The 12,495-nt window shown below is 43.9% G+C and overlaps 1 protein-coding gene across 1 annotated transcript; it reads left to right on the top strand.

Moving 5' to 3' along the window:
• Positions 1-486: 486 nt before the first annotated feature.
• On the top strand, positions 487-10,229 carry LOC145652603 (ferric reductase 1-like). Its single transcript, XM_081703488.1, has 8 exons — positions 487-642; positions 7,590-7,695; positions 8,140-8,225; positions 8,324-8,512; positions 8,703-8,804; positions 8,942-9,080; positions 9,259-9,402; positions 9,561-10,229. The coding sequence occupies exons 2-8, from the start codon at positions 7,659-7,661 to the stop codon at positions 9,605-9,607; spliced, it is 744 nt and encodes a 247-aa protein (XP_081559614.1). The 5' UTR covers positions 487-642; positions 7,590-7,658; the 3' UTR covers positions 9,608-10,229.
• The last annotated feature ends 2,266 nt before the right edge of the window (positions 10,230-12,495 follow it).

Consider the following 12,495-nt stretch of genomic DNA (forward strand, 5'->3'; position numbering starts at 1 on the left):
TTTGACCTCTTTGTGGAAGCATACAACATAAATAATGAAATAAAAGTTGCCACATTTCATAGCATGTTGGACCATAGGCCTGCTAAAGGACCCTGGTCAAGACAGAGAAATTAGGTGTCATACGTCATATGCAGACATAGTGAATAAAGACATAAGGAAAGATTTGCATCATTTATTAAAGATTTGGACTCAAAATCCATTGTGCAGGAGGTATGAGTGTTCACTGAACTTTTTTTTTTTTAAAGATAATCTGGATGATTCTATCTGCGTTAGGTTAGTGTGTGGACTGAAGAGTGAGGCTATACAAAAGTTGAAGAGTGAAGCTGACCTCACTTTAAAGAAAGCAGTAGAAATAGCACTGTCAATAGAACTAGCAAAAGCAGTGCAGTAATTGGGTGCTGCCATTGAAATACACTATATGGCAGCTGGGCAGGACAAGCAAAAAGTGAAGCCATGTTTTCGGTATGAAAAGATCTCGATATGAAAAGTAGTGACATGCTGACTGAGCTTTTCTTTATAAATGTGTCATCGGAGGTTACTGTGAAGTTCTGAGTTAAGTGTCACAGTGAGAATCTGCAATCTAACAGTTGGTGAGCCAACCAGGAGCAAGAATATCCTTGGACCAAAGAGCCAAAAGAAAGGGTGAGTACATTTGAGTTAAGCCACCTGTAATTCATGGTTAGGTTATTTACACTTGTGTAGTACCTTTTCCATACAATACAATCATCACTCTGTCTCTTACCTCCAATCAACACAACACACCAATTGGCCACAGCATACTCTTATCCAGAAATCACAGCCACAGAGATGGAGAGGGAGGATAATAGAGCATCCTCCATCATGGGGCATGCAGTCTTTCACACACCCTCACACCAGGACAACTTATAGTAATACACTGACCAGCATTATTTTTAGATTAAATAAACATTCAACAGACTCTGTGACATAATAATATAGCAGTAGTTAAGCATCTGAAGATGTTCAGTATATTAATCAAAACTTTTAACCAATTAAAATTTATTATTTTTTTTAATAATCTCATTAATTCAGTTTTTCACTTTATTTGGAGTGTCATGAAGTTCATATCTGTAGATGGCCACCTGAGAAGTCACTGAACAGATACAATACATACCATCTTAGCACACTTAACAAGTTATTATTGACATGCTGTTGACATTTTCTAAATGGCGTTTAAGTGGATTTTGGTTAGGGTCAGGATTAGGCCTAGGATAACGGTTAGGGTTAGCATGAATCATGTATCATCCCTAAGAGCAGGATCAGTTCAAGCCCTCCTAGAGGTAAGTGTGTTATTTTCCATGTACAAAGTGAAGTGATGAATGCATGGACTAGCTTTCATGCATTATGTAAAGATGGTATGTTCCTAATGTTTGCAAAGTTCCTGAAGGGGGGGGCTGTCCTACAAATATTGTCATGCTCTGGCCCACAGCCAGCCAAATGCACACATACAGACTCATACCCACACTGCCCTATTCACCCTCCTCCAGTTAGACTCTAGCTGGTCAATCACCAGTCCCTTCACTAATCATGATACAACCACCTCCACGTACACCTGCACCTCATTCCTTCCTTCATATGCCCCCAGGACCAGTGCTTTGCACTGACCTTCTCTTGTATGGGATCGCAAGGTTGTGAATGTCAAGACAATTCTTTTGGCTCTTGTTCGTTTGTTTACCTTTTGCTTAGTTGCTTCTTTCTGGTACATTTGTTCATCTCACTCCTTTGTTTACTTTTCCCCCATGCGTACCAGTAAAGGAATCTTAACTTTGTTGGTTTTCATTAAAAATATAATTTTTAAACTCACTTGTCTTGCTCCTTCATGCAAAATGTCGCAATTTGCTCAAAACTAGGACAATGTTTACAAATAATTTCACCTAGAAGTAGCATATATAAAGAAAAAAAGCAGGGCCCCTAGGATAGATCCTTGTTAATTGTCCATATGTATTCTGTGGTGTGGCTTTTAGACTTATCTCTGTCTAGCTGCTTGGTTTGTTGTCATGTATACCCTATCTCTCGGTGTGGACTAGTAAGGTAAAGTGTTTACAGGTGATTCAATGTACAGATGTGGTAGGTCAGGGGTGCATGCCACTTTGTAGCTGTTTTATTATTTTCGTTCCTTTGGCACCATCCAGAATGTCCACCTGTACCCCAAAAACTTGTCACAGCAGAGCACCACTCCTCCTCCCTGTGTATGTGTGTTTAGTCGATGGACTTTGGTCAGTGTTTCATCTTTGTTACATGTGCTAATAAATGCCTGTGTGTGGGACATGGCTCATCTGTGAATCCTGCCACGCCTCCCGCGTCACAGAAACACAGACCGTTAAGGGATGCCACGAGTCTGAAGGGGAAGAAGTAGCATAGCTAAACCAACCTGTGCAGAAGAATCCTCCATACTGGTGGGAACACTCCCTGCCATCACAGCAGGGGAAAGTGTCCTTGGAAGCATCACCACTGCCTGCGCTAGAGACAGGCAATTCATCTGATGTGCTTCCTGGCTCATCCGGAGACGCCGTCACCACCCAAGTCGACGATGGAACTCCTCAGACCTTGACCTAGCTGACGACGGTGGGACGGCCTGGGCTTCCTGCCAGCTTCCCTGGACTCTTTCGCAATCCTTGGTGTGGTTTTGTTCATGTACCCATCCCCATAATGATTATTGCGCCAGTCCCTTTGTCTCCCTTAGTGTCTGTTCCTGTTCCTTTGTCTGTCATTGTAATGGTCCCCATCTTTCTCCCCTCCATCCTGTGTATGCTGGCACATGTCTGTGGCCCGCTAGGTTGTTCGTATGCACGCATATAGTGCGCGCGCGTGTGTGTGTGTGTGTGTGTGTGTGTGTGTGGGTGGGTGTGGGTGGGTGTGTGTGGGTGGGTGTGTGTGGGTGGGTGTGTGTGTGTGTGGGTGTGTGGGTGTGTGTGGGTGTGTGTGGGTGGGTGTGTGTGGGTGTGTGTGGGTGGGTGTGTGGGTGTGGGTGTGGATGGATGGAAGGGGGTGTGGATGGATGGATGGGTGGGTGGATGGATGGATGGGTGGGTGGATGGATGGATGGGTGGATGGAAGGGTGGGTGGATGGATTGAGGGGTGTGGATGGGTGGATGGAAGGGGGGGTGGATGGATGGAAGGGGGTGTGGATGGATGGATGGGTGGGTGGATGGATTGAGGGGTGTGGATGGGTGGGTGGATGGATTGAGGGGTATGGCTGGGTGGATGGATTGAGGGGTGTGGGTGGATGGATTGAGGGGTGTGGATGGGTGGATGGAAGGGGGTGTGGATGGGTGGGTGGATGGATTGAGGGGTGTGGGTGGATGGGTGGGTGGATGGATTGAGGGGTGTGGATGGGTGGATGGAAGGGGGTGTGGATGGGTGGGTGGATGGATTGAGGGGTGTGGGTGGATGGATGGAAGGGGGTGTGGGTGGGTGGATGGATGGATGGGTGGGTGGGTGGGTGGATGGATGGATGGGTGGGTGGATGGATGGATGGGTGGGTGGGTGGATGGAAGGGTGGGTGGATGGATTGAGGGGTGTGGATGGGTGGATGGAAGGGGGGGTGGATGGATGGAAGGGGGTGTGGATGGATGGATGGGTGGGTGGATGGATTGAGGGGTGTGGATGGGTGGGTGGATGGATTGAGGGGTATGGGTGGGTGGATGGATTGAGGGGTATGGCTGGGTGGATGGATTGAGGGGTGTGGGTGGATGGATTGAGGGGTGTGGATGGGTGGATGGAAGGGGGTGTGGATGGGTGGGTGGATGGATTGAGGGGTATGGGTGGGTGGATGGATTGAGGGGTGTGGATGGGTGGATGGAAGGGGGTGTGGATGGGTGGGTGGATGGATTGAGGGGTGTGGGTGGATGGATGGAAGGGGGTGTGGGTGGGTGGATGGAAGGGTGGGTGGATGGATTGAGGGGTGTGGATGGGTGGATGGAAGGGGGGGTGGATGGATGGAAGGGGGTGTGGATGGGTGGGTGGATGGATGGGTGGGTGGATGGATTGAGGGGTGTGGATGGGTGGGTGGATGGATGGAAGGGGGTGTGGATGGGTGGGTGGATGGATGGGTGGATGGATTGAGGGGTATGGCTGGGTGGATGGATTGAGGGGTGTGGGTGGATGGATTGAGGGGTGTGGATGGGTGGATGGAAGGGGGTGTGGATGGGTGGGTGGATGGATTGAGGGGTGTGGGTGGATGGGTGGGTGGATGGATTGAGGGGTGTGGATGGGTGGATGGAAGGGGGTGTGGATGGGTGGGTGGATGGATTGAGGGGTGTGGGTGGATGGATGGAAGGGGGTGTGGGTGGATGGATGGAAGGGGGTGTGGGTGGATGGATGGAAGGGGGTGTGGATGGGTGGGTGGATGGATGGAAGGGGGTGTGGATGGGTGGGTGGATGGATTGAGGGGTATGGCTGGGTGGATGGATTGAGGGGTGTGGGTGGATGGATGGAAGGGGGTGTGGATGGGTGGGTGGATGGATTGAGGGGTGTGGGTGGATGGATAAGTGGATGGATGGGTGGGTGGATGGATGGAAGGGGGTGTGGATGGGTGGGTGGATGGATGGAAGGGGGTGTGGATGGGTGGGTGGATGGATTGAGGGGTATGGCTGGGTGGATGGATTGAGGGGTGTGGGTGGATGGATGGAAGGGGGTGTGGATGGGTGGGTGGATGGATTGAGGGGTGTGGGTGGATGGATAAGTGGATGGATGGGTGGATAAGTGGATGGGTGGGTGGATGTATGGGTGGATAAGTGGATGGATGGATAAGTGGTTGGGTGGATGGATGGATGGATGGAAGGGGGTGTGGATGGGTGGATGGAAGGGGGTGTGGATGGGTGGGTGGATGGATTGAGGGGTGTGGGTGGATAAATAAGTGGATGGGTGGTTGGGTGGATGGATAAGTGGATGGATGGGTGGTTGGGTGGATGGGTGGGTGGATGGATTGAGGGGTGTGGGTGGATAAATAAGTGGATGGGTGGTTGGGTGGATGGATAAGTGGGTGGTTGGGTGGATGGATAAGTGGATGGATGGGTGGTTGGATGGGTGGATAAGTGGATGGATGGGTGGATAAGTGGATGGGTGGGTGGATGTATGGGTGGATAAGTGGATGGATGGATAAGTGGTTGGGTGGATGGATGGATGGATGGATGGAAGGGGGTGTGGATGGGTGGATGGATGGATGGATGGATGGAAGGGGGTGTGGATGGGTGGGTGGATGGATTGAGGGGTGTGGGTGGATAAATAAGTGGATGGGTGGTTGGGTGGATGGATAAGTGGGTGGTTGGGTGGATGGGTGGGTGGATGGATTGAGGGGTGTGGGTGGATAAATAAGTGGATGGGTGGTTGGGTGGATGGATAAGTGGATGGATGGGTGGTTGGATGGGTGGATAAGTGGATGGATGGGTGGATAAGTGGATGGGTGGGTGGACGGATTGGTGGACGGACGGATGGATGGACGGATGGGTGAGTGGGTGGACGGACGGATGGGTGAGTGGGTGGACGGACGGATGGGTGAGTGGGTGGACGGACGGATGGGTGAGTGGGTGGACGGACGGATGGGTGAGTGGGTGGACGGACGGATGGATGGATGGATGGATGGATGTATAAGTGTGCATAGATGGATGGATGGATAAGTGTGTGTGTATGGATGGATGGATGGATGGATGGATAAGTGTGTGTGTATTGATGGATGGATAAGGTTAAAAAAGTTTTTTATTCAATCCAAAGTTTGCCATTTTACTTGTTGCATTTAATCTTGGGCTAGGCATGTTGTGCTTGTAATGTCACTAAAATGACAGGTATCCAGGTTTGTTTGTTTTAATACACAACTAACATGAATTAATCATCAGTTAATCAATTTGTTTTTACATGCATTTAATACATAGATTTGGTTAGGGAAATAAAACTGTATTTCTGTTTTGAATCTCAAATGGTTTGAGTGCACATACCATGATATTAAAAGAACTCAACATCACTATCACAATAGCTGTGCCCTGCCATGTTTTTACACCACACTGTAATTAACCTACTCCTTTACACAGGGCTACCCACTAATACACAGTTCCACTGATGCCAGCTCCCACAATGAAATGATGTTTTCCTTTTTGCATATTCCCTTTTATTGAAAAATGTTTTGTGATTAAATATTTTATAGATAGATAGATAGATAGATAGATAGAGGTGATTAAGAAATGTATTGACACATTTTCAGTTCAGGTTTAGTTTTTTTTGTGTGTGTTGGTGATTAAAGTACATAATGTAATTGACACTGAGTAGAATTATAATTTTTATGTATTTATATTTTAAATAAAATAAACTACTTATGTATTTTGGTATTTAAACTATGCCAGTATTAATTTAATCCTGTGCATGTATTGTGTGAAATGAAAGTGTAACTTCAGTGTCAGTTACAAGCACAACACCAGCGCCACCAAGTAGTCACTGCAAGTACCCAAGCTACTAGTACCTAAGGTGGTTGTGTGTCTTACTCTGAGGAGTCTTTTCACATGCACTGTCCTCACTTCTCAACAGCTTCAACACATGTTATTACCTGGAGTAAATACAGTTCAAAACTGAATTCCAACAATTCAAGTGGTAAAGTGACTCAGTGTGGCCCCAAACTCTCTTTAACTCTAGCAAGGGAACTACCATGATTGGAGGAACCAGGGAACTCCTGGCATGACCATGCAGTCATTTGTTAGGTGTTTGTAATGTACATTTCTAGATATTTGCCAATTGGAGCTATCTTTTAGTTGCGTTTCTCTGGTTTTCAGTCTTTTATGGACTCTATCCCAGCCTCAGGGGCAACCTAACAACACTCACTCTCCTCCCCCCCTTCCCATCCCACAAAAATTGACTTCCATGATCATAATGAGAAAGTACAGGAACGTTGTCACACATCTTCACATTTTTGTTTTGGTCTCATTATGGCGGAATTCATAACCAGGTTTTCAGCTTCAGTGATCCTTTAATAATAAACAAGTTTCAATTCCCTTTAACCTTATCAAACAATGCAGTGCCTCAAAATGGGGAAAGACAGTAAGTTCCATTTTAGTTTGTGATGTTCTTGCTGGTTTCTTAACAGGCCAGTGCTCACCTAATTTCTGCAGCAGAGTGTAGCTTTCCATATCCTCTTCAGATAAAACTGTGATATCTAGTCTGATCAGACAGAAAATTTAGACCCACTGAACTGCTAATGACATTAAAAAAAATGTGGTTCTTATTTGAGTGCAATGTTGTCACTGTCTATAAAATAAAAATGAATGTGTATGATCATCCATATCAAAATAATTTATTTTAGCAGTGCAAGTTTTCATTATCTTGACTGTGAATGCCCATATATAACCACAATCTGGGTTACTTACAATCAGTTGTTATAAACAATGAAATGTTTTCAAATATCCATTGTATAGTATTTTTTTTTTATTTTGTCTTGAAATAAAATGATACCAAGAGACCTCATCTGTTTTGCTTTCCTTTGTTTAAACTCATCCAGGCTGATAAATCTCCAACATCCTCAATCACTGACGCCAGCAGAAAACCTGCAGTTCACTATTCTCAGCCTGTTTGTTCTCTCCACTTTGCAGCTGATGAACTGACCACACCCCTGGCATTTAAAAGGCATAACACAAAGACTCTTCCATATTACACTCTGCATGTCAGTTCCTAGTTACTGTGTGCACAGGATCACAGGTAAAGATTTTTTTAATTGTTATTTTTTGCATTTGGAATGATAAACTATATATATATAAATAAAGTTCTACATTATTACTGTTTGTGTGTTTACATTGCATGGGTGAGTGTGTATATCAATTTTTTATGATAACTGATAGTTGATTTTGATTTTTTGTACACTAGATATAAACCTCAAATACAATTTTGTTTTATAAGTTATCAGTTCAGTATATTCAGTTTTGATTTGTAAGGTAATGGTTCAATATTTGGCAAAAATGTCTAATGTTATCATTGCTACAAGATGTGATATGACAAAATGCTTGCACAGCTGATGATGGACCTCTTCCCTAAACAGAGAGAGAGAGAGGCAGGCAAAGAAACAACATTTTGGTCAGAGCTCCTTCAACACCCTCCTTCATAAAAGTGCTTGATTTATATATGTATAAATCTATTCACTTTTAGATATGGAGACCCAAGTACTGATGGTAGCTATTGTGATTACCTGTGCTGTGTCTTACAATGCAGGCCAACTGCCAACATTTCTCAATGTAAAAAAACTAACTTTTTTCCCCTATTTTTTCACTATCACCTCTCTTTGTGATAGTCATGATTTTAATCATGGTAATCATCCTGTTCTTATTGATAGACTTCCATCACCCGCACTGGTTGTGAGAGTTCTAAGCTATGTGCGAGCAAACCGTCCACCTGCAACCCTGCAGGAAACTTCACCTGCTTTTTTGCCTCCTTCAAACTCTCATTCCACACATTGTTCTTTGAACTCAGTGGCACAACTTCTGGCTTTGTGGCTCTGGGACTGGCCACCAACCAGACTCTGGTATTTTTCAGCAATCAGTACATCATATACCATAAAAACTAAAGAGTTTAGCCTACATGCCCGTGTTTCATTAACTGATAACACAGAGAACTTGTTCCCACATATGACAGATTTCACATCCTCTCCAAAACAAACATGAACAATATGCTATACGTATTTTGAGAGCTCATTTCTCATTTCCTTATTGCAGGGACCCAGTATTGTGTTTGTCTGTGCCAACAACAACAACAGTTTCTTATTTCTAACTGCCAATTACACTAACAGCACAGCTGGCTTGACTCCTGTTAATGAGGTAAGTTTGAGATGTAGGACATCACTCAGTCTCAGAGTACAAAACAATGGAACATTTTCAGCTGCTTACAAATGTTTCATGAAACTCTTATGATTAATAAATAATTTAACTCTCTGTGTCTCTTTTTCTCTACCTAGTCCTCTGTAATCAGTGTTCAGGGTGCAGTAAGTGGGAATCAGAGCATTGTCCAATGTACCTTTAATACTACCAGAAACCTGACCAACGTTGCTTCCACTGTACCTTACTACATGACTTTCTACCAGGGCAACTACAGTGGTAGGCTATTGTGCTTTTTCACAATACATAATAAACATAATTTACTCTTGAAAATGCAATTTAAGTATGTCACAATTGCATGCACAGCTTGCATACATATACACATACACCCACTCAAAAGAATCTTACTAAGTTTCATGTCTCTTGGTCTTTTGAGTAAGGACTTTTTATTGAATAGGCGTTCCAGATCCAGTGTTCAGCTTTAACACATCATTCAACCTGGCCAATCCTACAAGTAATACAACAGCAACCCCAACCACTGCATCTACACAGTCTACCACTAAAGGTGGCAGCAATTCACTTGTCAGCTCTGGCATGCATGGTAAATATACACTTTCTACAAACTCTACTTTCTAAATTATGAAAGCACAATACTAAAACAACAGGTACTGATATAACTCTGTTATTTAAGATGATTTTTTAAAAATCCAGTCTCTGTCTTTTATTCTTTGACTCTCTGTCTTCTTCTATTACACACAGGGCTTGTCATCCTGCTGTCTGCCATCACACTCCATTTTCTTTATTAAGTACTTGCTTTGAAACTTACCTTCCACTGGACATGGTCTTTGAAGTAGAAAGTACTGTGTGTGGCAGTGCATGAGCTTAGCTTAAAATGGACAGCCTGTGTATGTGTACCCATGCTTTGGTTCGCAAACATTTTCATGGCAACAATGAGAAAAACAGAAAACACACCAAAAAAAGTAGAAAAAGCAAAAATGACAAGATAAAAATGATTCTCAAAGCTAGAATTTTGTAGTTGCAAGGAAAACCATGAATAATTATTTTTACATTTGGCTAGTTACAAATTTCTAGCACATATATGAGATGTTTGATGCTACATCTTGAAAACAAACTTGTTTTGTGTGTGCATGTCTAGAGAAATGTGAAATGTTATGAAGTCATCATTAATTGGCTGAACATGAAATTTCCTCTCTTTCTCACTCACAGACTAGTGAACTCAATTAGCTCTTGAAACAGTTTTCAGCATTTGTGCTTGTATTTTATTCATGTCTGTAAATGTGTTATGAATATATGTCATGTAGCTGAAATTAGAAGATAAAATGTTCTAAATATTTTTCACATTCATTGTCAATGTTATGGAGATGTATTTTTACCTGTAAAAGTTTGATCATAAAGAATCATATTTGATTAAAGATTATTTTCCATAATGCTTTCAGTTGTGGGTGAATCCAACTTTTGGTACTCACACCATATAATTATGAATATATGCTGCTATGACCTTCTCAGCTGCATACCATATGGTTACAATATAGGGCTCTTAGCTCCCATTTCAAAATGTAATCACTTTTACTGTTTTCCGTTCCTCTCAGTCTTTTCCATGCCCACTTTTTGCATGCCATCATAAGACTGTAGAATATTACTTAAAACAGCTAGGCCTGTGTACAATAACATTCAATAACACTCTGGTATGTGGTTGTTCTGCTGGGATGAAAATCCAGCTGTTTCTATACAGTCTGAGTTTGCCACGTCTCAGCGCCACCAAGCCAGAGACAGCAAATCCCCTGTCCCTCCTGGAAAACTTTAAAATAGGATTCCTCATTTTGTGACTATGATGAGGTCCCAAGTAAGCGCCAGGAGCCTGCCAATCTTCAGCACCGCTGCAGGGAGAAGATACCTGCAGTGCAAGACATGAGTAGGCAGAGAGAATGTTCAGATAACCCATCGTATGGTACTCAGTGTGCTCTCAAGTACAAATACAAGCTTCCCATAGCCTGTGTGAGCACTGGCAGCTGCTAAGTGGGTCCTGTGTCTGTGTGTTCCTCGAGGGTCACCCCTCCTGTCCCAGTGGCTGTCCCACAATCCACCCAGCCAGGTCCTGTCTCTGGCATTGAGGAACACCAGCCAGCCTGTTCCCAGCATGAAAGACACTGCCCAGCCAATTCCTGTTCCCATGTCTCATGCCAGGCCTGTTCTTGCACCTCATACCACGCCTGGTCCTGTGGCCATGCCTCTGGACCTGCCAGACCTTCCGCTGCTGAATGCCACTGTGCCTCCGGACCTGCCATACCCTCTGCCTCACTTCCAGACTCGTCGGATCCACACCAGCTGTTGCCTTTGGACCTGCCCCCTATTGTGTCTGCTTCATGGTTCCCGCCCGTACCTCACTGGCCTGTGTCCTGTTCCCCATGGGCCCTGTCTCCATTATTGCCTGATCCTGCTGATCCTTTTTTTTTTTTGCCTTCACCTGTGCCTGGTTTTGTTTTTGCCCTGTTGTGGTGCCTGTCCCTGTGGCTGTTGCTCTGCCGGTTTCTGTCCCTGTGCCTATTCATGTGTCTGTTCCTGTATCCGTGTCCATTTTTGTTCCCGTCCTGTTGTCACTTTCCTTGCCCGTCCTACGTTTTTGTTTTCCTCATTCTTTTGTGTCTCCGGTCATCTCTAGTCATTTGTCATCTATGTTGTCCTTGCCCCTTTGTCATCCTCAATGTTTCTGTTCAGTGTTCTGTCCTACTCCTGTGTCCGCTTCTGTTCCTAGTTCTTGTGCTGTTCTGTCTGTTCGCGTTGTGGCTCCTGAGACTCCTGCTCCTGTATCTGCATCTGTGTCTTCAATTTCTGTCTTCCTGCTCCTGTTTTTGCCGCCGGGTCTGCTTGTGTTCTTGCTCCTGCTTCGTACCCTGATTCTGCCTATTTTCTTGTTTCTGTTCCTCTTCCTGCTCCTAGCCCTGTTCATGTTGGCTTTAGGAACATTATTATGACCATGATTCTGATTGATTCTGATGATTCTTTCTTCTCTGCATATGTGTCTGCCTCATAATAACTCTTTGATATAGCCTGGCAAAGCTTGGATATCTACAGCTATTTGGGAGATGGCAAACAAATATTTATTCATCAGAGACCATTGTGACATCACACACATACACATATACTATTAAATTTCAGCCTACTAAATTGTAGTACAATGCTAACAGAGTCATAGTCATTAGGATCACACCTTAGGGTACAGTGAAAAAAGTATTTCTAATTGTTAAAATAAGCAAAGAAAATCTGAGCTTTATTTCACTGATTGCTTTTTATTATATGTTCATATTAATTTTTTTTTTTTCGAATACAGAGTACATGCTCAAAACTGGTTAGGCTAGTTCACAAAATATCTGCGTATTGCATGGATAGCAGCAGTCTAGTGGTCTGTATGAGGCAATGTTAAAGGAAATAACTGAATACTGGGTGAAACAGTTATATAGTCCATGTATTGCCATTAACAGTTTGTGTTAGACTCTTATCATCGGGACATATTTGTGTGGTAGAATACTCAACCCAGCAATGAAAATGAATGCTAGTAATGTTACTGCCCATTACTTTAATGTTTCTAAAAAGCAGTATTTTACTGAGATAAGGAGTTTAGCTATGAGAGCTATTATATCCATTCTATTTTATATCCATTCCATACTTTACATTA

The sequence above is a fragment of the Electrophorus electricus genome, chromosome 20, assembly GCF_041902795.1.
Source record: "Electrophorus electricus isolate QZ-2024a chromosome 20, ASM4190279v1, whole genome shotgun sequence".
Classification (NCBI taxonomy): domain Eukaryota; kingdom Metazoa; phylum Chordata; class Actinopteri; order Gymnotiformes; family Gymnotidae; genus Electrophorus; species Electrophorus electricus.